The sequence below is a fragment of the Fusarium pseudograminearum genome, chromosome 2, assembly GCF_000303195.2.
Source record: "Fusarium pseudograminearum CS3096 chromosome 2, whole genome shotgun sequence".
Lineage (NCBI taxonomy): Eukaryota > Fungi > Ascomycota > Sordariomycetes > Hypocreales > Nectriaceae > Fusarium > Fusarium pseudograminearum.
This window is the reverse complement of record NC_031952.1, coordinates 2,670,971-2,696,044: the sequence shown is the minus strand read 5'-3', so window position 1 is coordinate 2,696,044 and position 25,074 is coordinate 2,670,971. Positions and strand designations below refer to the sequence as shown.

The following is a 25,074-nucleotide window of genomic DNA, read 5'->3' as shown; positions in this document are numbered from 1 at the left end:
GGGACGGGAAGCTTTACCGTGTTGCAACGGCTAAAATGAATCCTGCAATGCCATGCACGAGGGGGACCAACAGCGGAACAACCGTTGATAGCCTCCCGGGGAAGGGTCCGTACCACGTCGAATGACCTGTGCTGGAGCGGACGACAAATTGATAGGCTCGAGGCCGAGATTCATGTATCTCAAAATTGCTCATTAGAGACCAACTTGCGGGTGAACAAGTACCCAGCCTAATACCGAACCTTGCAACATCACGTGGCCCCCCTCATCAACTCCACGACGGGTTACCTTTCCCAGAATCTTTAACCGAACACAGTATCTTGAACGAATTCCTCGCAACCAAAAACCCTCTTGTTCCTGGATCATCCGATTGCCTGGCAAATGTGGCGGAACAAGGTCGTACAAGGTAGCGCAAGGCGAGCGTCGTTTGGCTGTTGCTGGGCATTCATCTGTCTAAACATTCAACGTACCACGCAGCTATCCATGACCCAAGATGCTTCTGTATCCCATTGCAGTGTTTCCTCGCCCTTGCCTTTGTTCCAAGCTGGGCATTGAGCCATGCTCGCAAGAAAGGTCTCGCCCGAGTGTTGTTGTGCAAGCGCAAAGAAGTCGGCTTGGACTGAACAACCCACCGTCATGAGCCATCAACCGCACAATGATTGCACCAACGATTGCTGAGCCAGAACATTGCGCACGGAGAAACTTCTGCATTGGGCATGATATTGGAAACCCCCAACAGCACAAGCAGGCAAAGCCCAGAGCCGACTGCACCTGTCGTTTGGGTCGAGCCCTGGCCCAGCCACGAGAAGTGAGTATATCATGTGTTACCAACACGCATGCAGTATCCCACAGTGTTGCCGAGGTATTTTCGCTTGGGCATGAAGCCGGCGGTTAAGGTACTGTCCATCTCGTCGCAGACAAAGCAGTTTGACAATGCCATCCGATCTCCTTTGTGCCAACTTCTTCCAGAAACTTCATGCACCTGGTCCAAATTGGAAATCCGATTGCGACATCCCAAACTCCAGACTGCATTCTCGCAAAAAGAAAGTCCGAGCCCAAAGGCCTCTACCCACCCGTATCACCGACCTGTTGGTCATGGATAATCCTGTCTTACCCAAAGAGTGCCCCGAGTTGTACAGCACCCGTCATAGCCACTACTCCTGGACTCGTATCACTGTCAGAGAAGATCTCATCTGCTCTGAGATTGAGTTTCTCGCTGGTGGCTTCCCTGGACCTGAGTGAGATCTGAGGTTGGAGATAGAATTGAATGGTCTCTTCGCTTGTAGTCGTGTAACGGTTGAGGGCCATGTCTCAAATATTAATTCGATCCTTCGCCTTCTCCGGCAAGACATTTTACCAAGATGAACGTGTTTCAAGAGTATCTCATCAATCCCGAGGCTCAGTAGTGCCTCGTCTCGTGTCTGTTGGCCTTTTTACTAAAAGCCTGGATCCGATATGAAAAACAAACTTTCTTTCCAAGTATACGACATCCAAGCAAGATATAAGGACTACTAAAGACTTACTTCATAAGGTATAGATGAGGCTTTGGACTTTTGAGCAACACTCATCTCGGCCCCTCTTGCCTCGTTACCTGCCTCATCGACAGTACCTTCAACCCAGGAGTTCCTGTTGCCACTTACGACCTCATCTATCATAAGGTAGGTACCTACCTACCTACCTACTTTCGAATATCAAGACCAATTCTTTATACCACCCAATTCCGTAGCTTCAAGAAAAATCACGACTGAACCCGCCCTCAGTCGGCCTCAAATTCCCGTATCGAATACGATTCGGACCAGCAGCAAGAATGTCCAATGGCTACCGCATGTCGCTTTCCTACCCAAACCCATCCTTGGGTCAAATGGCAGTGATGGAGAACATGACAGAAGAAGACGCGCCTATGGCGACGACTGTTATCGGATTGCGAAAGCACTCGGTGACTGGGCCTCGGCGAGTAGTTCTTGTCATATCGTAAGTGACATGTAGTCTCTTGAGAGGTGTTTCTAACAGAAAACTCCAGTTTACTTATGGGACTTCTCTTTTCAAGCCTCGACACCTCGATCGTTTCAACATCACTCGTCACTATCTCGCACGACCTGAACGACTTCACCAACGCTCCATGGATTGTTCTAGCATATCTTCTAACGTATATGGGTATGTTCCCCCAGATTCGCAAGCCAAGAGGTAGTATCTGACAGGATGCAACAGGATTCGCTGTTTGTGTGTCCAAACTGAGTGACATTTACGGCCGGCGAAACATGCTCGTGGTATCATGGGTCATTTTTGTTGGTTTCTCTCAGGGCTGTGGATCAGCTACAAGTATGACAGCCTTGTATGTGTCCTGTCCTGTCCTGCACTCTGTGCTCCGCTCTCTCAAGCTGACCCTTTTTAGGATTACGTGTCGGGCTTTCCAGGGTATGGGAGCATCTGGATTGTACAGCTTAACACAGATCGGCCTGGTCGAAGTCGGACCTTCTCACAGCCCCAGTCTGATAGGAGCCTTGATCGGGGCTACACTCGCCGTTGCCTTCGTGCTCGGTCCTATCATCGGCGGTGCAGTCTCTCAGCTTTCAGACTGGAGATGGCTATTCAACATGAAGTAAGCAAACTACCTGACAGGGCAGCTACGTATGAAATGCTCACTATTCAAGTATCCCCTTCGGTCTGATTGCTATCCTCACAATCACGAATTTCTGGCCCCACGAAGAAGTGGCTCACTTCTTCTCATGGAGAGCTTTTGTCAGTATCGACTTTATCGGCAGTGCGACTCTTCTTGCTAGCTCCGGGTTCCTTGTGTTTGCTATTCAGCAAGCTGGCTCCGAGACATTTGCCTGGGGAAGCCCAGAGATTATCTCGGCCTTGGCTGTATCGGCTGTCAGCTGCTTTATCTTCATGTGGTGGGAAGTGTACTTGGAAACTAAGCCCCTGCGCAACATCGAACCCATCTTTCCCATTCGGCTGATGCTGCGCCGAGTTTACTCTGCTGGACTACTGTAGGTTTAGAAGGGTAACGCCGTGACGACCGGTCACTAACATTTTCAGTGTCACTTTGTTCACAGGTTTCCCTTACATCTCGCTCTCGATCATCATTCCGGAGCGATTTCAAATCGTTAGTCGCGAGGAGGTGCTTATGGCTGGTGTCCACATCCTTCCTATGCTAGGAGCTTGTGCTATTGGGTCATTCCTCGGGGGGGCTATATCCAGCCGACGTAACAACACTTCTTGGACACTTGTTGGTGCATCGTGTCTGCAGCTTCTTGGGGTCGGACTCATGTCCATGTTGAACGAACCAGACTCGCACACTAAAGCACAATACGCCTTCCAGGCCATCTTCGGACTCGGGGTCGGTCTTTCTTTCTCAGCGGCGACCATCATGACGAGTATCCTTGCAGCCGAACGTAGTGAGCTCGCCTCTGCACAGGGTGCTGTGGCACAGGCCCGTGTCTTGGGAGGTTGCATCGGACTTTCGAGCTGCACTGTCATTTTCAACTCTCACGTCAATGAGTACCTCAAGGGTCATCTGACACCGACGCAGCTCGATAGTCTTCATAGATCTCCACTGACTAGCCTACAGCTTTCAGGGAACATACAGGAGTTGGTGGAGGATGTCTACGCTGGTGCATTCGCTGAGGAAGTCCGAGTCATGATGCTCGTTTGCTCGGTCATGGTGATCATATCACTTTTTTCTCTAGAACGGAATCCTGCACCACTGGAAAGATTGACAGCCTTTCCTAAGGATGACTTCTCTTCCAGAAGAGGCAGCGAATCTGCTACGGAGATGACTGACGTGTCAATCATTCGTCGCTCTGTCTGACACGAGGTGGTTGATGGTATTTATTTATCTATTTTCCATACGTCCCACGACCAGATTCAAACACAGCTTATCTTTATAGGATTGGCGTTTTGGGTGGCATATCTGGCGTTGGCTTGAAGTATCAGGGCGCCCTGTGTTGTATGTGGGTGTTCAAATAATATGACAACCAAGGTCTGGATGGAATATGTACGGCTTCTTTTTTCTTATATCAACATACGGTTTGGCGTGGCAAGGTTCTTCAGATACAGGATAAAACAATACTCAAACATGCGCATTGGTCTAGTGATGGCCGGATTAAAGGTGTCTACACTAAGCTGTTGTTAACCACTTGAACATAGTAATGTAAACTATAGTGTTCCTTTTTACTGGCAAGCTGAAGCACAGTTCCTTTGTTTTTGACAGGAAAGTCTGGGCTATGCCTAATCAACCAGACAGCATGTCCACTCGTTCCACGATGGCGTTACAATCTTGCAAGACAACACAAGACCAAATCCACTGGTTCCTAAATGAACATGGCAATAGCTATTGTACTACTGACGCGCTTACTCTTCGGTCAGCCGGTGAATCGCAAAGTCCGAAACCGGGGAGGCCTGAGAGACCTCACGGACAAGATCGTAAGTCCGTTTCGAGACGGGTTGGTTGCGCAGACGGTCTCTGTTTCTTTGTACATCCCCTTTGGGCCAGATTACTAAGTTCTTACACAAGAAAATGGGTATGTAGTCAGTGTTTGTGAGAAATTGAAACCATTGTCTTGAAAGTTTCTTATCATTCTGGAGTTCCACTGCCTCTGTTGTCTGTGCCACTTCGAAAAGAGAGGCCGACTGTGTGAGGGGAGTTGGGGTTTGTTTGGTGGTTTTGATGTTTGGCCAGGACGTCGTGTGACGAGCACGACTGGATGCTTGACTGGGTATCAAGATCTGGCAGGAGGAGAATGCAAGATGTGTGGTAGGATCTGACGCGTGTTCAAATGGGTTTGGTTGAGCAAGGGCATTGTTTTTGTAAAGGGGGATGAGGGGCGGCTGTCTTTGTTGGAATAGCTGCTTTACGACTAATGATACAGGGGATCGTGAGATAGCATTCAGATACAGACAGTTAGTAACTAATCTTTCGGTCCATAGACGCTAAAATATCACTGTTCCATAATCTTAGCATACTAGTAACATATCTCTGTCATTGAGCTTCCAAGACAAAGGGAACAAGGGTGTGGCCGCCACAAACAATAGCAATAACACTCACTGGTAATGGGGTCTCTTTTAAAGATAAAGACCATTACGAAAGCAGTATTTTTGAGTAAAAATAAAATATATACTCAAAACATTCCAGCCCTGAGTCTGAAGTTGGTTTCAAGAACTGTTTCGCTTCCTGAACGGTTCCTTTCATATTCGCCATATCGCGATAAATGACTACCTTTCAGGCTTTTGTGTAGTCAATTCTTTTTTGGTTATCATAATTGATAGTCCGAAGGGTTCTACTGTCTAATCCATGACATGTCATTTTCCCTGGCCTATTTGTTGAAGAACGGTATAGACGTCTGCATTTATAGAAGTGAGTCTTCCCATGAAGATGGTACCAAACAAGAACATTTCCGACATCCAATTCTTTCACCACCATGCCAACATTCCGTTCGAAACCGACAACAATTAAAGTATTCGAAATCCCACCAGTCGCATGGCAGAGTCATCTCACTCGCGCAGTGTTTGGGCAATCAGATGAGACGCATGACCATCGTACTCAATCTCACAAGAACACAACCGAACCTTCGATATCTCTCAACTACCCCCAAATAGTACAAGGGCGGGATGAAGACGCTCTTGTGAAGCAGGCTTTAGAAGACTGCAAGGGACATACCCTCTTGGCAATCGAGAACCAGGTCCACTGTGGACAAAAGATTCACTTCAAGGATCTGAAGCGTGGTGATGTTGTGATCCTGTGCACCTCTCACGATGTCTACGGACAAAGCGCAAGACGATATCTGTACTGGGGCAAGACGTCTGTTGACTCTGATGAGCGCCTTATTTTCTTGACATTGGTAACTTACGAGAGGGAGGGTATAGAGGTATCCCCCTACTGGTTTCTGAAACATGTAAGCTACCGATTTCGATCTGAGCCGCGTCAAGCATCCAAAGCCTTCGTCAGCTGGACACAAGCCGTTGTTATAAAGCCCAAACACGACTATATCGTCGGTATTCGAGAGCGATCCGAAGCGGAAAGCAAAGATTTCAGAGCCTTTGTCAAGTTTATGGGACATTTACTGAACTCGCATGGGGAACTCATCAGCTACCTTTCTACCCTCAACCACAAGTGCACGAGCTATTCAGATACGCAGGCAAGAGGCGATGCTTACTGCAAGATCAGGGATACCTTGAAGACGCTCAAAAGCAAGGACTGCCCTGTAGAATGCAGTGTCGACCGAGCTCTCCGAGATGAGCTTGGCAAATACCCCAAGAACAACAAATGGTCGAATGACTATTTCCCAATCAAATCGCGCTCGCGAGGTTTCAAGCCCAACGATGGTAAGTGTCAGCCACCTAAAGATCTCTGTGAGCTCCTCACAGGACAGGTTGTGCGCTTTTGCGCAAACAATCACAAGATGGTTGGAAACTAGGTTTGCAAAGTTGCGAGTAATCATATTTGTTCATTTCGTTTCATCCATCATTTCGAAGCGTGATCAACACCACCCATAGCCTGGGGCTGGAAATAAACAGTCGTGACTCCCTCGGGCTTGAGGTTGCCCTTGACAAAGTCCTTGAGGGCCTGGTGAGCCTGGCAGCCGTCGTCGTAGTACTTCATATCATCCATGCTGGCAAACTCAGTCTTTGAGACAAAGGTGAATCCCTGAGATCGGGCATCCTCATCCGCGGTACCAACAACCATGGAGAGGATATAAGGCTTGCCGTCCTGGAAAATGGTTAGAATATCTGCACGTGGGATGAGATGAAAGTAAGAAGAGGTCACCCTTTGCTGAGAGGCGTCGAGCTTGTGGTACTGGTCAAGCAGCTTAGCCTGGTCGTCCTTGCTGGGAAGCTTGAACATGGTGATGCGGTGCACGCGGTTGGCCATTTTGACGATAGCGGTTTGAGTAAACGGTCGTGATATAGTTTTGGAGATGAAAGGGTGGTACGAAGTTCGTGGTGGGAGGGTGAAAGCCCGGACAAGTCTAGAGTTCATATACAATTTTGCAGAATATGTTCGGAGAAATAACAGCGGATGCAGATTCCAAAAGTACGTAGGATGAGGTAGGAATAAAGTAAGGATTGTGTAGCTGTCAAAGAGAAAGAGAGGTAGACGGTTTCATGCGGGTCAAATTAAACGCGGGGGAGCGGCACACATGGAGATATCTCCGCCCCGATAGTTGGAGGTTGATTCCGTATTATTAACACAAACAGACCAATCATTTTGCACCGTTTTATAGATGCAGGTACTCCAGATCAAACAGCTTCATCTCATTCCGCTCTTGACCCCGCATTTTTCCGTCAACTTATGCCGTAGCCGACACAATAAGTCGTCCTTCTTTGGCTTCTCTTACCTTGATCACCACTTACCAATATCAGCAGCTGACTGATCCAAAGCAGCATCGAGTGCTACCTACTAACCAAGTGACCTGTTGGCCAAAGTAAATGTCCGAGTTTAGTTGTCTAGTAAACCACTTCCAGGTAGCTCTTCTACCCCGCCCCCACAGGCCTGGCCTGTCAAATCTCCAACTTCTGGATATACGACAAGATTGGCGGGATAATCTTTTTCCACTCTCCATATCCAATCGAGTTTAAATCCTAAACACCAAGGATCGAACATCCCAGCATTACTTACTGTAGGTACTGTACATGAGGCCACATGTGTTCGCATCTCTTTCCATGTCAGGCACGGAACTGTTCTAGATTTCCCAGAACATGCAGTATGGTAACATCAAGGTGACATAACAGTAAGGCTGCATCTCCAGGTTGCCTTTGACCGCCTCGTTTTGCCTATTATCGTATCCTCATCCTCGGCTTGAACAACAAGCAGACTGGCAAGCCAACTGTACTTTCATTATTTCTCTCTCTTAAGTCCCTAGAAATGATCGATTCTGAACATATTCCCGCTTCCACATGGCTGGCTATATCCGCATTTGCTCTTGATGTATACTTTTACTCCCTCCGAACTCCTTCGCTACCTTGCCAGACGTGAAAAACACAAATTCACTTTTGTTGCGAATTCAATTAAAATAGAATCACCACTCCTTTCTCCTCCTAGATCACCACCTAGAATGTCTTCATTGCCACTTGGCCATCAACCTCCGGCTGCAAGTCAGCAAGATGTCGACACAACCCTTCGACAAGCGGTGGCATGGCCTCGTTTGTCACAGGGTAGTTTTGTCGAAAAATGAGCCGACCCAGCGACAAGACTGCTGCACAGTTTGCCACTAGCTCCAACTGCGGCCGCATGCCTCCTGGAAATGCCAGTGATGGTGTGCCTTGGCCGGTCTCCAAAAATGTGGTCAGCTCTTCAGTCTCCGGTTCATTGAGTGAAACCGTGTCGTCGCCTGTCTCTTTGTAGCCGTTTATCGACTGCTGCGAGACCAAACCATATGCCCATAGGGTAAGACTAGCAAAATACACAACCATGGCGTTGAATCCCCGTAGTCTTGTTGGCTCATACTCCTCAGCATATCGAAGCACCTGTCCAGCATGCCAAACAGCATACCGCGACTCTGGTTTGGGCAACCAGGTCTTTTCCAATAATTGCGCAGCTCTTCGAGACTCGCCTTCGCCCTTCCTGCCCGCGAGACGCTGCACGTCAATCAGCGAGACGTGAAGGATCATCATAAACAATTCTGAAAGGAGCAGAAGCCCAGGGCTGAAAGTGCGCGCTTCTTTCACTTTGGCCGAAAGTCTTCGCAGGTCATTGTAAAGGCTCTGGTAGAGGGAATGTGCCCACAAAGGAGTATCAGGGCCGGACTGGTCTGAAGTTGAGTTGTAAAAGGGGGCAACTGCACAGCGATAGGTCCACACTTGACCCCACAGCCCATGCAGGGCAGCTTTGCAACAAGTCTCGACATCCACCCACGCATTAGATTCGGTCACAAAAGATACGCAGTCTTTGATATCTGAAAGTCGTGGGACATCGCCAGCAGGGGCCGGCCCCTTGGTAGAATTCAAGTCCCACCATACTTGTGGAGTGCCGGCTTTCCAGAGATCGTGAGCTGCGGGAAGCGCAAAATCAAGCTCAGTGTATGCAATTGTAGGCCCTTTCCACAATAATATTGATGTCTGCACATCGTGTAAAAACGCCCGAATGGCTAGTCTATAACCCCCAGTCAGTACGCCATAAAACTCAGCAACGGCCATATAAAGAACCTTTTGCGGGACTCGATTGTAACGAAATTGCGCCATTTCGATTCCAATATTTCAGGAGGATCGCCAGTGTTAGGTGTGCAAATATTTGTGTCTGACGTAAAGCTCGTTTTGCCAGTTCTTCGAAGCAGCTACTCAATATTAGTCTACCTATTAACAATCGACATCACAACAGACTCACAGTAAACAGCTGAGGGGCAGAGCTTTCTGCCACCACTGTTTGTCGGTTAAATCCACTCCATTGCCCAGTTTCAACATGAAGCATAGAGGCTTGGAGGAGCATCATATCCCGTGCCGCTACAGTCGAAGATCCAAGCTATCGATGGTTAGCTGATTTGCTCATTATCTATTATCCCGAGACACAATCTTTTTAGTCTGATGTCTACAAGACATACCTTTTGGATCATGCCTGAAGTGAGCTCGTGAAGGGCAAGACCAAAGTGCCAAATCGCAGGACTAGAAACGGAAGTAGCTCCATTTGAAACAACAGCAGAGATGAGGTCAAGGCTGGTTGTTGCCGGATCCAAAGACGATTTGTGAATGAAGCCCTCGCTTTTAGGATCCTCCACCGCAATGTGCGTTTCAATCATGTAATTGAGCAGCTCGGCTGATGGGAATGATGGTACTCGGTGTGGAGTAGGGTTGTTAGCAAGAACCATGGCAAACAAGCTATCCCGTGAGTGGGACGAGACTACGTCCGAGCGAAGTGCTAAGCTCCCTGCTTGGTTGTTGGTCTTAGGATCGAGCACCCATGCCGAACGTCGAAGGGGTATGTCTTCTGACGTCGCCTCTTTACGGGACTGGCGAAAGCGTTTGACTCCGTTCCCAGATTCGGGGCTCTGTTCGTTCGTATCAGATCGCAGGACCTTGAGCGATCCAAAGTCTACATCCCAAGAAAACCCAAAATCTGGAAACAGTTTTTGCGACACGGCAAAGTACAAAGATTCCTCCGATCTATCTTCGTAACTCGGCGCACTAATGAACGAAGTGCCATTGTATTCCAAAGTAGTATCAATTGCATGCTCTTGGTTGGCGATAGCCGACTGGGATAAAGCATATGCAGCATCGCCAGCGGTAAATACCTGGCTATCGTTACCACCATTAGAAGCCATCATTGAGCTATCCGAGGGCGACATGCCAGTCTGAGACTCTGATGTCCGGTATTGATTCCCTCGTCTCATTGGCATCTGGCATGCCAGGCTCTTGCTGCGGCATCGACTGCACGGCTTCTGATCTTCACATTTTGCCTTGGATGCTGCGCAATTGAGACATGCCTCAGCAGCTCGATCGCTCCTTCTGATAAAAGGACGATCCTTGGCGGCGCCGTCTCGATCGTGAGTAGTCTCGTGCCGTGTTAAGAGATCGGCGCGATTGAAACGTTTGGGACAGCGAGTGCATTGGTACGGCCGAGCATTTTCGTGGGACCTGAGATGCCTTGTCAGGTGATCCGCTCGTTCGTAAACACGACGACAAATATGGCAGACGTGGGACGGCGACGACGTAGACGCATCGGAAAGTTTTCGCTTCGAGGGAAGTACAGATGGGGTTCTCTGGAGTGTTTCCCCTGGGGTCTGTCTCAGGGCGGGATCGAGCTGCTGCTGGAATAGCTGATGCTTCGAGGGTGACGATGGTGGCAGCGAGTGCTGCAATTCGTGCTGTTCCTGCTGTAAAGACGGCTGAATTCTTTGGTGCTGGTCGGAAACGGGAACGGGTGTTGCTAGGGCGAAGAGCGAGGAAAGCAGCATGTCCGAGCCGGCGGCATCGCAAAGAATGTCGATGCCATTCTGCTCAGTGGCCGCCATTGGGTCCAAAGCCTTCGTCCGGCGTATCCCTTGCCTTACCTCAGACAGAACAAAGCAAGGTAAAGTCGTGCAAAGCAAGGCAAAGCAAAGCAAAATAAGGCCGAACCGAGCCAAGACAAATCGGACCCTGCAGGGCTATTCTTCACCACAGAGGGACTAGCACGCCCAAGCTTGCTCGAAGAGGTCACGCGTAGCTTGTTGAGCCAGAGGCGGCAGAGATTGCTGATGAGGCAATCCGGGCGGTTCGAGGCGAATTCAGGCGAGGCAAGGCAATCGAAACAAACTGGAAAGGCCGTTGTGGTTTCTCGGAAGAGAGGGGGCGGGGGCGGGAGATGTGACAAGCGTTTAGCGGATTATGGCGGGGTCCTTCCCGCGGCTGTTTAGCGAGTCAGAGCAATCAAATTTCATTCACCAGGAACCGGAAGAACTGGCTGGCACTGACCCACCTCCCGGAAGCCGGGCTAATTCGACGGCCGGCCTTTTGGCATTTCGGACTCGGACACGGCCACCGGGGCCCGGGCCTCAATTTCTTGAACTTACATCTGACATGCCGTCGGCCGTAAAAGGGAAACATCCTGCATTAAACATTCAGCATTCGCAATCCCTAGCTAGCAAAAGGTTTTTTTTTTTGTCATGTCACGTTCGTGATGCATTCCCCAGTCATTTCGCGTGCACACACATGTACTTCGTCCAGTACAAAGCAAGCTGATCAAAGCATCCCTTGCGTAGGTAATGCTGAACAGGCGGGCTAAACATATATCCTTGAGCAGGGGTAGTGACTGACAGCTCCCTAGCTCATCATTATATCCGGACCGAGTGCTCTGTATGTCTAAGCAGTAAGCACCTGTCAAGTGACGCAACAGGATTTCTGAGATAAAACTGAGTCATTTAACAAAGATTGTTGGTTGTGCCAAGTCTAGAGTCTAGACCTTCAGCATGTCTCAGTCTAATTCTCACGTTCGGGCCAATGCCAAGATGTGTTGTCACAGGAAATGGAAAGACGATCAGACAATACCGAAATGTATTCTCCGTTGTCTCACAGCTACGTACTTGCACATTCAAGCAACAATGGGGCTTGCAGGGGTGAGAATACGAGCAGTCACAAATCGTGCAGTACATTGTGCATGTTTGTTATGGTAGAGAACTAATGCTTTGTGAAATTACATAAATTATTAGGAAATAGTTGTGTCATGGTGAACATCTCAGTACATGAAAAACTCATGCAATAAATACATCTTATATGGCTGATGCGGTTGGTCATCAGATCCCTGCTGTCAATCCGATCGGTTAACCACTCGATCATCTTATGCACCTCATGCGTTTTGTCCATAGAGATCCTGCGGAACTGTGTGGCTGACGCAGGTCAGTGGTCAATACACCCCGAAACATGCTGGTAACATCGCCTTGGTATATGGTGCATAAGCCCCATCCTCCGGTCATATATCAGCTCAGCCACGACATTAGAGATTGACTTGACTCGTGTTTCGTAAGTTCGAATGGCATTAAGTCGCAGACGCACGGCGGGTCTCACTCGACAAAAGCCAGTTCGCGAAAGAGCACACTGACTTTTTGTGGCATCTGCTCAAACACCGAGCACAGATGCGAGTTTGTTTATGCCATCAGATCGTATAGAGCCGTCAACTCCACATCATAAGCTGGTCAACGCTCTTATGCGATCATCGCCATTTTGATCTTGGCGTAGCTCATCATTCTAACCATCAAAGTCTCGCCAATCCGGTTACTCTTATTATGCACCATCGCTTTTGCCTGACTTTGGAGTCTTCAACTCCCGCAGTTCCCGCCTAGCGGAAGATGTTAGTTGAGCAACTTGCACGGCTGCATTGCCGAACACATCAGTTATATATAATTTATCAGTTACTGAGGTCTAATTAGTAATTGGTTCGTGTTCGAGTAACTAAAAAACTTACTTTGACTATTTTGCGATTCCTAGTCAACACAGGGAGTTCCGCAATATCCGCAAGCACGGCCTGGTATTACCCATACTTCTTGGCCTGCAAGAGCACAGGTAGGACAGCGAGTCCCAGGCGCTTTGTGGGATCTGAAGCCGAAGGCTAGAACTGGTGACGGTTCCAATGTTGTGTGGTTGGAACATAAGCCATGTATTTCCATCGATGAATATGATATGGTTTGTGTCAAGACTGTAGCATGTTCTTGGTCGTCTCGAGATGACCAAGGAGGCAAGGGAAATATAGATTGAGGCATAGTACTGGTGAAAGTTATACTTGAGCTGAGGCGGTCGAGTTTCAAGAAGTAGGTTTAATGTGGTAACAAGGCGATATAATACCAAGTCAAATAACAGTGTACGAGAGTCTTGGAGGCTTAGAAATGTGCACTGCTTGTATATGTGGGAGGTCTTGTAGGAGTTATAGTTTGTGAGATCGAACCAAGGACTGGCGATAGCGTAACTTATGAAAGGATTAGGAGGGCTGAGAAGGGTAAGATCAAGGGGTCCAAGAACAAAGCACGGGGATTTCTCGAGACAAGACAGGTACGCAATACCCTAACACGAGGATGATGCTTCCATACTCTCGGCGATCGGTAGGCACAGACAGGCCGTAGTCTCGGTGGGCGCTGGGGCCCAGCGGTGGTAGTATGAGACCTGTCACATCGGCTTTCTGCAAGACTGAAGCTGTCATTGCCTGGCAGGGAGTTGCGTGGCGCCGCCCTTGAGGGACAGACACTGTGGGCCAAGTCGATGGAGGTGGGGTCTTTTGTTGCATCCTTTCTTTTTGGTAGGTATTAACTTTGACCTCGAAATTCGGTGATCAACATTGGTGCCGAAACATGCCGTCCTTGCTCCAAGGCGCCAGTCAGTCACTCGAGTTACTGCTAGGTAACCAAGCGAATTGACGTCCCCCGTGTTCTGTTGCTCTGATTTCGCATGCATATGCCCAACTAACTATCGAGTAAAACGCTTAAGTAAAAAATTTAACTTGGCCAGTGCAGAAAAAGCCTTTGTTCGGCAAGGATAGGCCGGACCGGTGATTGAGTGCCTAATCGGTTGTGATAAGGGGGGTGTGCTCTATTAGAACTTGGCGTCGACACGGGGAAAAGCAATGTTGTGACTACTCGTTTCCCCGAGGGTCGCAACGACAAGGAAGCTCCAGCGTTGACTTGCTTGTTGACGAGTAAATTGTGATCTGGTTCAGGGGATAGACTCAAGCGGCTTGGCTTTCAGGTAATAGAGCTTGGAGGTGGCATCCAAACTAAAAAACCGTCCGTCCGAGTGAAGGACAACAGAAGCTTCGTATAGAGTCTGCGTTGCGCAGTGGTAATAGTAAATCTGAAGATCAAATGAGAATTCCCTAACAAACACGATCTAACACCCCAGTCGCCCATCCACTACCAGCACTACGGCCAAAACCCCAGGCCTTGGCGGGCACCAGGACTCTGGAATGATGGACCCTCCGTCCTCTCCCCTTCTAAGGCCAGTCTAAAGAAGTGTAGTCAGATGCCGCGCCAGGGCCGGCTCACTGCCCCTCTCCCTTATACAGTTGGAACGATCGCCAGTGCGTCGGGCTATCTCACCAGCCTGTTGGGTGCTGTAGGAGCATCCACAATTCTGTACTGTACAATTATTTCCAACATCGAAAGTTAGGGAACGTCTCGCAGCGTACTGTAGATCCTGAGCCGAAAAACGTCGGGTTTGGAGATGGATACTTGGGAGGAGGTCAAATCTGGAAAGAGAGATTATTATTAGAGTGATGTGTTACCCTCGGCTGTTGTGCGACGCAAGTTTTGTAGCATGCTCCTCGATGGGGTTTTTCCGTGAGCTAGCAAAGCAAGGAAAGTTATGTGCATTCATTTGGGTCCATGGTTGCGAATCGTCAACACTTGATCAATTCGGCGTAGGATAGGGAGGAGAGCAATGGAGACGGTGGAGTTAGTTAGAAGACGTTAGTGTCCAAAGAAGCAATTCAACAGGGAAAGAAAGGGTTACAGCACAGGCAGGATGAATCCTTCCGCCCTGCTTTCCATTCCCATTAGTACATGACCATTGGTGATGAAGCTGCCTTTGTCGCCGTACCTGCCTACCTCAGAAGTACTGTGCCGTATAACCTGCTTCCTGTCACCTGCAAAGGTTATGTGAGTGGAGGCCCAGGCGTACTTGGCTTGCACTACATTGGATCTAATCGGCATTTGAGCCGCCAAGTGCCGCTGCGTGCCTTCCAACAAGCCACCACAAGGTGACAGCATCGAGGAAGAATGGAAGCTGCATGCTTCGGCCATCTTCCCTGTAGGTTGCCAGGACTTGACACGCAAGAGTGTACTCTGTACCTGTGACATAGGTAGAATTGGGGATCTTTCTCTGGAATTCCCAGGGTTGGTGCGAGGGTAGGTACTTGTAGAACCCTACCAACCAAGTAGCCAATCCACATCCCGAGTCCATGGTAGCTTTCGATTGCCTTCCCGCCGCATCGTGCATTTGCATACGCCTCTTTTGCAGATCGTGCTGACGTTCCAAACGAAAGAATCGCAAAGTATCTGACAACCCGATAACTATTAGTTCTTTTACTATTTTGGTGCTTAAAACTACAGCATTCCCTAGCCCAAGTACACATGCCAATTTGAAGCTACCTCATAGCGTACAGATCGTGAGTTATGTACAGAAGAAACTCTAGAATCCTTCCAATGATATCGTAAGAAGTCGACCATTTGTTACGGGGCTATGGGGTTGTGTATTTTAGCTCCCGTTTCTACATCTTGACCAATCTACCAGAGACAGCCCCCCAGATTGACAAACTAATGCATGAGAAAATAAATACACAGCGCCATTTCAAATATTAGTCGAGTTCATAGCGTTCGTCACCGGCTCTATGTACATCCACTGTCTCTGATGTGCGCGGACCCCCACTGAACTCTAGCTCTAGTTCTAGCTCTCACCACGACCTTAAACGGTTTGCCAATCTTGACTCAGACAATTAACTTCAGTATGTACTTATGCCGCATTTTTCAAAGTTCTTTCGGCTCGTGAATAAATGAGTAGTATATTCATATAGAACCAGGCCCAGGCGCTTCTATATGTAGTCTACATTATAATAGGAAGGTATTCTTAGATTAGATGGTTGGGGAAAAGAAAATATCAAAGCATCCGTATCTCAGAATCTCGTTGTATCTCGCTTAGGCAGGGGTAACCAGAACGAATTGAACATATTACCCTTGCTTTGTCCAAGTTGCACTCATCTTTTCTTTTCCAGGTATGCAGTTATGGAGTATCACCCCTTTCACTGTTACTAGATTCCACCTCAACCTGTAATCATTAAACTCAATTTTACGGATCCCAGAGTGTGATAGTATTCAGATCGCTGCATCCGGATGCTGTCATCTACCTATCTAGCGATTACAGTCCCTCATTTCGTTTCGCTACTTTAACAACTTGTCGAATATCGATCAACCGTCTTATAACATGACTTGAAAGAGGTATCTACAAACACATACCACGTACTGGGGGGCCTTTGCGGCTTTTACTCGTATGAGATACCACATCTGCCTGTTGCTTTTTCTTAAACCGGCAAACCTTGCGGGTGACGCCATCAGCTGTCAGGTTGCGTTGCACAGGGGCATATGTGAGTCAGATTCGACGTCTAAGAAGGATAAAGGCTTCCCTTACAATGCAGTACCGACGATCCAGCATCTCAATATTCCGACATTAACCCACACAATGCAACCTCTCATGAGGCACGGAAGCACCCTGAAAGATGTCCGGGGGGTTCTATTGGTGCTGATTTTCACATACACCCCCACAAGCCACGAGCGACCCATCCTGTCGTGCCTGTGTCTTGCCTGGAAATTTCTTCATTGGCCCGATTTATCTAGTTCAGGAGACCTGACAAGCATCAACACACTTTGAACCATTCGATCGGCTTCCCCAAAGCAACTGCAAACAAGACATTTGCACTTTCTTTGCGCCACCCGAGAATTGATCTACCGACTCACGATATCTGGGTAGACGGGCATGCATGATCAGTAATCATGATACAAAGTTGCACATTGAGCGTGTGCTACAGACGAAACCACTGTCGCACCTCAGATTGTTGATCTACTTGAATTATGTATGAGTTCCCGAACGACTCACCGCTAGAAAGCTGTCAACAGCAGTCAAGTTCTCGAACCAGCTGAACGAACGGGCTGCATGCTCATCTGCCAATGGGAGTACTGGGGCCCTTTCTTTTCTTTTGTCAAGTCCACTAATCTCGTCAACCAGCCAGCCAGAACACGTACATAAATGTACATACATGCTGCTTTTTGTGCTCAGCCCCTCTAGTTCAGCAAAAGAACAGACCGGCCGATAGAGGTTCACCAGGCCAGCCGCAAATAGGTAGTAAGAAGCGGTAGGGCACTGATGGTTTACCCACTAGAAACCCTTACATCAACTGTTATTGACAGCTAACATTGCCGAGGCATCCTAAAACTGTCTTAGTTGACTTACACCTTAAATCTGCCCACGCAGGTCCGCAACGTTGGACATGCAGATTGTTAGGCCGTTACATAGTAGGTACTATAGCAAGCAGGACATATCGTGGAGTGCTACAATGTGCGGAAGTGGCTTTTTGCTATGCATTCGTTCGCATCTAACAACAACCTAGATCCCTCCCTTCTTTAAGACATCAGGGTAGGGAAACAAGGCTGGCTATTGGCCCACCCAACGCTCTCTCTTGAACACCCCGTGGCCTGTGCAAGGAAGTCCTGAAGATCCGATCTGTCACTAGACAACAGCTAGTAGCCATGCGAGCGAGTTTGTGAGCCAAACGCCGTCATTCTATATCAAAATGAACCCCAACCCCACAACAACCACAGATAGATATCATCACGGGATCACCACGGTGCAGCCACAGTTCTTTGGCCTCGACAACATCTCATTCTGAGACAGAACCGCAAATCTACACCCATCCATCACCATTCTCCACACACTACCTTGCTAGAATATAGCTCTTGTAGATACGGATAGGAAATAGATAATTCGAATAGTTCGTTGCGCAACGTTGTCTGATCCAATTCTCCAGGTTAGGAGCACTGTATTGCATTATTTTTAGCAGGCCGACTATATTACCCCTGGATGATCTTCTGAAACCTGACCAATAAATCTCAAGAACAGTCCTATACCGAAAATGAGGATATTAGAGTGCGTTCATTCTGCAATCACGATTGCTGAATGAGATCACGTCCGAGCAGCTGAGGTCTCTAGGGATCCGCAACAACACGGGGAGGCATGATCAACTCCGTTTTCATGCTTTTATTAATGACGAGGGAATGACTATTGCTTACATGCTAGTTTTAACAGTTCGGCGACTATAAGTAAGCCCCGACTTTTATCATTGCTAATCCATCAGTCCATCGTGAGTTTCCTTTAAAAGGCCAAATTACACCATGCACCGAGAAACGACATGTCTTATTTGAGTGTCGATAGTAGTACAGTGTGAGTCAGAGCTCGGCACAACGCCAGCTACGCTATGAACGATATCAGGAACTGGAGGATACACAGATCCCTGCTAATGTCTAGATACTGTTGGGTCAGCTAGGGATGCTATGGTAGGGACCTAAGATACGATGGTAGCCAGCTAGCCAACGTTAGTACATTTTGTCCTGATCTAAGGAACGGCGACTATCGATCGCATTCGCCTAGAGGCCCCAGTCTGCATGCATATCGACCCAGATTGCTATCTGCCACCCTTCTCCACTAACAACAAGCACGAATTGATTAAACAAGATCGAAATGCCCCAACTATATATGTGGCTTCCACGAGAAGCTGGCTCGGATCTTGCGTCTTCCGACTGCATGTGTCGTAATCTTTTCAATAATTAGCTGCCATAGCATCGAGACAAGCCCACAGTCAAGTTGCTTCAGGGCTAAACATCCGAGCTGAAGTTGGTTGCCAGTGGGTTGCTCTCGGACTTGATACAATTATGCCGCAGGTGATAATTTACAGCGGTGCCCATATACGGTATGACTGCTGCTACCTCAGCCCGACCACGACACAAAATGAACTTTGCCATGCAGTAAACTCACATAGCATTAACCCATAGCCTACGTTAACTGAGAATCAATGATATCTCTCCACATCTCGCCAAGCCTGGCGGGAAGGGACGGTTGGAAATGCACGGTTGACGCCAGTGCCCGTTGGAGTCGTTAGTTCGTCGGTATCACGCTTGCAATGGTGTTCTTTACCGGGTTTCTGTAGTCTCATCGCAAGCCTAGACAATGGTTCGGAACCTAAACCCGATTGCTTCATGGCTGTGGCTCTAAGGGTAAGTGGTAGTCACATTGTCCAACTATTACCAAGAAGCAACGTTAGGGCCATGAAGCTGGAGACAGCTAAGCCAATCGATCAAAGCTTGATCAACATTCGAGCCTGCGCGATAATTTAGCCGCAAGCTGAAAATACCCAATGATACCTGTTAGTCACTATCATGCAAGGGTGTGCGCAGAACCCTCCGCGGAGTCGGATTCTTAGGGGCGGAGAGAGCCACTCGGTTTGATACCCCATGTGCCTTTCAAGAGCTGAGTTAGAGTTTCTTTACCGCTAACAGATGACCACTGATCCATGTCACAAGGCCTTCAGCTAGCCACCTTGGAAACGACAGGCACTGACGATGAAGAAAAAAGTATTCATTCTTTCCCGGGTATCCCAAAACTCCTGTCTAAATCTAAACAAAACCCCTTTTGAACTATGAATTAAATACCGTATACATATGTATCAAAACGAATACAGCTTGACCGGCAGTATCCCTGTATATAAATTCGTCCAGTTGCACGCTATTGTTCCAACTTCTGTCTGGTTTCAGCGTTGGTCAAATTTCCTGGCGATCTTCCTGGTGAATGCCAGAACAGCAGACATGCGAGAAACATTGTTGGAGAGTGGGATCGACAGTAAAACAACAAGTGTGTTGATGCGGTATGGCATCGTTGTGCCGTGTATTATGTTATGAGTCAACCACACCGAAGGTCACCACAGGCATCGTTGGAGTTCAAAGCGCATCGCCATGTGCAAGGATGAACTATACGAAAGATCAAATTAATGTCTTCTCGATTTTGACCAACAACTTGCCGCCTGGTATGGGGCGGGCCGTAGAGTCCATGAGTCGGATGAACCGATAGCCTGGACGTAGGCGATCTAGTCGGATGCAAGCCCAGGCAAGCAGTGGCGAGCTGCCAAGCCTGGATGAATCGTCTTCGACTTTGAACCTAAAATCACGATCGCATTAGTCTCGTATGCAAACTGAGTCGCGCAAGCGTTGGAAACAAGCATTTCGTCCCGTTCCGCTGGACAGCGAACGCTGAACAGGTGTGATAAACACTACTCGTCATCCTGGATTGCATGTACTATGTGCTATACAGTAGTAGACACAACATTGCCGCCACTAGTAAGCGACAAGGAATGACTCGTCATCCCATAGTGCTTATTTGGATTCGGATTCGCAGTACGCCCTGCTTACTGCGCACGGAATGCCTGTGTCCTCGAGCACGTCGTGTCTTGGACGATATTTGATCATATATGACAGTCGAGAAAAGCAGACCACGGTGGTACGCAATTTCTTTGACTTCGTCATGATGACCCGGTACTTCCACGTACAACTACGGCTTGTCCGCGCTTTACAACACGAAAGACAGTCCGAGCGTAAGGGACGGGTTCAACAAACCCGATATGTGACAGAATGAATATGTTGACAACTTACCTGATGAAGCTGAGCTCCTGGACCACCTTTGGAATATTGAGAAACTGTAGAAGTGAACCATGCGGACCAAAGTCGGGATGGTCCGTCTTGCCAGCGTCCGTTTTGTCTTTGTATTTGTGCTCTTGCGTGTGCCCATCACGTTCAGTGTCGATCGGTTTGTCTACATGCAATTCCGCCTTGATCAACGGGCGGAGGGTACTGGCGGAACGACAGACATCAGCTGCATCGCCAGCCTGTATTGGAATGTGCTGACCAGCCAAGACAGTGATTCTCAAATTCATGGTGCGGCCCGGGGCGGCATCGCTTTGGGTCTCTGTAGACGTGTTTGAGCTCTGGTAGCCCTCGGGCTTCAAGACCCAACCTTTCTCATCCGCAAACATGCCCTCATTGAGCATCATACCCTCATCTAGATATTGCCAGTTCATAGCGACCATTTGGACGCCGCCCCGCCAGAAGAGGCTCGGGTCTGGATTCGAACTATCGAATCTTCGACCGGCAGGAAAAGCACGCATGAAGTACCCCTTATTATGGACGAACATCTCGCGGTGCTGTTTCTGATTGAGCTCAAGGATTCGGTTCTCGCTGATAGAGAAGATGTGGGCTGGGATCTTGGCTTCCTTCGTTGCAAGGCACTTGTAGTGCTGACTTCGCGTGTAGATGGCCAGTTTACCAAGGTTCTCACATATGTTGACCTTGGCGTTGGAGGCCTTTGAATGGGAAGGGAAAGTACTGTTAGAGCCGGATAGAGAAAGCCCCGCAGGTTGTGATGGACGCTCATCCTCGGAGCCAGATGCATCCTCGTCGTTTGCATAGATAGCAGGCAGGTCCATGGTGCTGGGTGGAACCACGAACTTTGCCGGTGCTTTCTTGACCTTGACGAGAATCTTCCTCCGTAACTCGCCCAGCTTCGGGAGCTGTATCCTCGGTCCAATGTCGTCCAACGGCTTGTCCACAAGCATCTGTCCCCACTCTTGCTTCATGATTTTTACCATCACTTCTTGCTGATCCTCATCTGCGTGTACCTCCAAACTGACAATGATAGGGAGATCATTATCAACGAATGCAGCCTCGCCGACTGCTCGACACACCTCTCTGAACCCACATGGAGCAGTCAAGGTCCATCCATGTGTTACTATAGGTTCGTCCTTGGGGAAAGACTGCCTTGGGCGAGGCGCGGGTGGTTTTGCGACGTCAAGAAGATCGCCAGACTCGCGGGTTTCGAGGGGGACACGGTTGAGACTTGATCTGGGCGAAGAACTTCGGCTGCCAAAACTGCCACTGCCACTACGGGAGCGATTGGCAGCTTTCTCGGTAAGATAATCTTCGAATTTCTCGATTACAGTCGTCGCGACGTTGGGAAACGATTCGCCCGATAATCCGCGTTTGTGGTCGATCTTGGCGGACCTGTTACTTGTCGTAGGAATAATGGTGTCCCCGTTCCAGACATCGATTTCGATACACCTACATCCACGGAGGAGAACCTTTTGAAGGTCCGAGTCAGTCGATCAAGCTTTGGAATGGGAATGGAGTTGTGCTTTCGACATACCGTCTTGTACGCCTCAGGGGAGCTTCTATTCCAGGAAGCAAGTTGATTCCCGACGAGATACGTGTTGTGACTGCTGCTGATGAAGTAGTTTGTGAGAGGCTTTGATAGGTCTTTTTCAGGCAAGGGCGCGGTAGCTTCCCACGAGAAGTCGGTATGCCATGTATATTTAAATTCGCCAAGTGAATAATCATCCTTGGACAGTTCGCCGATTGCACTCTCACTCTCACCCTGTACATTTCGCAGGAATTCGGCAAATCTGGCCTTGGAGAGTCGGGGTTCTGAGCCTCGCAAGTCGTCATATGTACGGTCGAGGGTTTCCCACATCTCATTGGTGATATGAATATCGGGGATATTGGTGATTGGTGCTTGTGGATTCGAGTTCTGACTGGAACATTCGTCGGTCGGGAGGGGTTTATGCGTTGTATCTGAATCCCAACCGTGCATGGGAGCTGGAGAAGCAGCGGTGGTGAATCTAACCATGCCCTTGAGAGCACCGATGGCGAGGATATTCGAGTTGCCAAAGATGGACATGGTACGCGCGCGCCGGGGCTTGTCGCCCTTTGCGCTGCGGCGTCGCTAGATTATGAGATTAGCGAAAGCGCGTGGAATAACTGCACGAGTTTCATGACATACTATGAGTCCGCAGAGAGGCATGATGGCGGGCTGTGATTTCTGGAAGCGGACTGGAATTTGAAGCTGACGATATCGGCTATAGTTAAACGGCCAGAACCATTGGAGCGAAGGGGGTGCCCCGCTGGCCTAGCCAAACATACAGCACAGAGAAAGGTCCTGGATTTCTCAGTTTACAATCACTCCTGATCACCGTTGTTGAGTTTTTTAAGAACAAATGCGTTTCTGACTTGGCAGGAGTGAGTAGGTAAGACGGAAGGTGAGAATGGAAAGAAAAGGGACTAGATGCATTAGATGTCAGCACCCCCATTTGATAGGCGATAAATTAGGCGGGCCCGGGGCCCAAGAGATGGATGGGCAGACAACCTTGCTAGCAGGCGAGTCCAGGTCTTAGTGGACGGGCTGCTAGCGTCCTGCAGCACAGCCCTAGGGGAGCAGGGGGAACAGCTGGAGTAAGACTGGACACGGAGCTGGGGCTGAGAAAAGGATTGTAGCATGGAGGCTTGGGGGCCAAGACGTGATTGGAGAGATTGGTTGTAATTGTAATGTGTTTGACCACAATTACAGTCAGGCAGCATAATGAAGCTGGGCAGCATTAAGGCTGTGGTCTCTTTGTCACTTCAGGTGAAATTATGACTGCTTTAAAGGTAACCTAGGTTAAAGTGGGAGCAGCGACAACGTTGACATCAACGGTCATGATCGCCTATTCGACGAGCCGTATCTGGACCCAGCTGCCAGCGGTTAGTGGCTTCGCCTCCGTTGGGGGATAGTTATGAGATCATAGGAAGAACATTCAAGTTGTCAGCGTCACTATCGACTCTTTCAAATACATCAACACTTTGAATATTGATACACAGCCATCTCACTCAGTCAAAGTCAGTAACTTATCGCTGTTCTATGGTCAAATTATTGCCTACCTACATGAACAAACAACAATAAGCAGGTGCCTAACATACTTTGTTCTCTTTTCTGGACGTTGCAGAGTGCTCACATATATCCAACAGCGACACAGCAAGCAACATTATGAGCTTCAGGAATGAATATGAAGAACAGGTGCGAGCCTGGGGCTTCAACCGTGTTGTTACTTGGAGTGATTCCCCGTAAGTCATCCCAACTCATGTTCCCTGTCCCATCTGGCACAAACACCCTGTCGCTTTGGAAATGAGGCTCTTACACAGCCTCCGCAAGCCCCATCTTCATTCTAACCTCAAGACAGAAACACTCACTATCCACCTCATTCTCATGCGTCCTTGACTACCCATCTAATCACCCAAGGGTCGATGACCTTGTGGTATCCCCAAGAGGAAGACAACCAGAAACAGGTTTACAGTGTTGGATCACGTATCGATGTTGATGCAGGAAGGGTTCATGAAGTTATCATCGGAGGAAGTGGGTGTACTATGGTAATTGGTGAATGAAGGATTCCACAGTTTCAATATTTCTAATCTTCAATAATATCTCCGACTAACAATAAACCACAAAATTATCTTTTAATAGCAACACCTTGTGTTTGATCTAAATTCACAGCATGATAGTTCTTAATGAAATATTGTTTCAATGCGAAATGTTAAAATATGCCAGGGTCTAGGGTAGTGAGTTTGTACAAATTGAGCTGACAAAAAAGTTCACCAGTTCACACACAACAAACACAACGTAATTCACAGCAAAGCATTACCTGGACCAGCTCTAGGCAAAAAAGGTGGCATGGTGGAATTTAACCACCTACGTTGGACGAACAGGGAATCGAACCCTGGACCACTCCCAGAAGGAAGACTCTTGAAGAGAGAAACTTGCTAAGGGAGTATTATACCACTAAACCATTCGCCCGAAGTTGTTGAGTTGCGGTGACAAAGTACGGCATATTCGCACTGGTTCCGTTGTGCCGCATGTGGATCTCCAGATTTGCAACCGAGACGAGCTCTGAACGCCTGGCAGGGTGCTGTTACGGGGACGGACGGGATGAATCAGGCTTGGGGCGAGAGCCGAGAGCCGAGAGCCGAATGAGATGTCAAACATGATCCGGATCAGAAATCATGTTCCGTATCCGAGTCATAGAGAAAAGGCGGCGTTTGCGGGGGAGAAATCAGAGAGGTTGGTCCCCGTTATTCCATGTGAAAGAAGAGACGAGAGTTTTGGTTTGCTTACTTAAAAACAGAATAGATGAAGATCATCGTCGTGGGGTCGTCAGTCTAACATCTGAAGATAAGCTACATGACAGGCCAATGGCGCTGATAGTCGGACGATATGTGGGATAGGAAT

The 25,074-nt window shown here is 48.5% G+C and overlaps 7 protein-coding genes across 7 annotated transcripts, besides 1 other annotated feature; 4 read left to right on the top strand and 3 right to left on the bottom strand.

Moving 5' to 3' along the window:
- Positions 1–930: 930 nt before the first annotated feature.
- On the top strand, positions 931–1,239 carry FPSE_11960 (uncharacterized protein; the record flags this gene model as incomplete). Its single annotated transcript, XM_009265077.1, has 1 exon — positions 931–1,239. The coding sequence occupies one exon, from the start codon at positions 931–933 to the stop codon at positions 1,237–1,239; it is 309 nt and encodes a 102-aa protein (XP_009263352.1).
- A 565-nt stretch (positions 1,240–1,804) lies between these two features.
- Positions 1,805–3,811, top strand: FPSE_11959 (uncharacterized protein; the record flags this gene model as incomplete). Its single annotated transcript, XM_009265076.1, has 6 exons — positions 1,805–1,968; positions 2,018–2,151; positions 2,206–2,329; positions 2,390–2,596; positions 2,649–2,990; positions 3,040–3,811. The coding sequence occupies 6 exons, from the start codon at positions 1,805–1,807 to the stop codon at positions 3,809–3,811; spliced, it is 1,743 nt and encodes a 580-aa protein (XP_009263351.1).
- A 1,609-nt stretch (positions 3,812–5,420) lies between these two features.
- On the top strand, positions 5,421–6,416 carry FPSE_11958 (uncharacterized protein; the record flags this gene model as incomplete). The annotated part of the gene is made up of 1 exon (XM_009265075.1): positions 5,421–6,416. One exon carries the CDS (start codon positions 5,421–5,423, stop codon positions 6,414–6,416), a length of 996 nt encoding a protein of 331 aa, XP_009263350.1.
- Positions 6,417–6,463: 47 nt separating this feature from the next.
- On the bottom strand, positions 6,464–6,871 carry FPSE_11957 (uncharacterized protein; the record flags this gene model as incomplete). The annotated part of the gene is made up of 2 exons (XM_009265074.1): positions 6,464–6,709; positions 6,767–6,871. The coding sequence occupies 2 exons, from the start codon at positions 6,869–6,871 to the stop codon at positions 6,464–6,466; spliced, it is 351 nt and encodes a 116-aa protein (XP_009263349.1).
- A 1,178-nt stretch (positions 6,872–8,049) lies between these two features.
- On the bottom strand, positions 8,050–10,943 carry FPSE_11956 (uncharacterized protein; the record flags this gene model as incomplete). The annotated part of the gene is made up of 4 exons (XM_009265073.1): positions 8,050–9,091; positions 9,145–9,272; positions 9,323–9,457; positions 9,537–10,943. The coding sequence occupies 4 exons, from the start codon at positions 10,941–10,943 to the stop codon at positions 8,050–8,052; spliced, it is 2,712 nt and encodes a 903-aa protein (XP_009263348.1).
- A 45-nt stretch (positions 10,944–10,988) lies between these two features.
- Positions 10,989–11,037: a repeat region.
- An 8,936-nt stretch (positions 11,038–19,973) lies between these two features.
- Positions 19,974–22,839, bottom strand: FPSE_11955 (uncharacterized protein; the record flags this gene model as incomplete). Its single annotated transcript, XM_009265072.1, has 4 exons — positions 19,974–20,148; positions 20,640–22,120; positions 22,186–22,761; positions 22,819–22,839. The coding sequence occupies 4 exons, from the start codon at positions 22,837–22,839 to the stop codon at positions 19,974–19,976; spliced, it is 2,253 nt and encodes a 750-aa protein (XP_009263347.1).
- A 999-nt stretch (positions 22,840–23,838) lies between these two features.
- Positions 23,839–24,233, top strand: FPSE_11954 (uncharacterized protein; the record flags this gene model as incomplete). The annotated part of the gene is made up of 2 exons (XM_009265071.1): positions 23,839–23,915; positions 24,032–24,233. The coding sequence occupies 2 exons, from the start codon at positions 23,839–23,841 to the stop codon at positions 24,231–24,233; spliced, it is 279 nt and encodes a 92-aa protein (XP_009263346.1).
- Between the last annotated feature and the right edge of the window lie 841 nt (positions 24,234–25,074).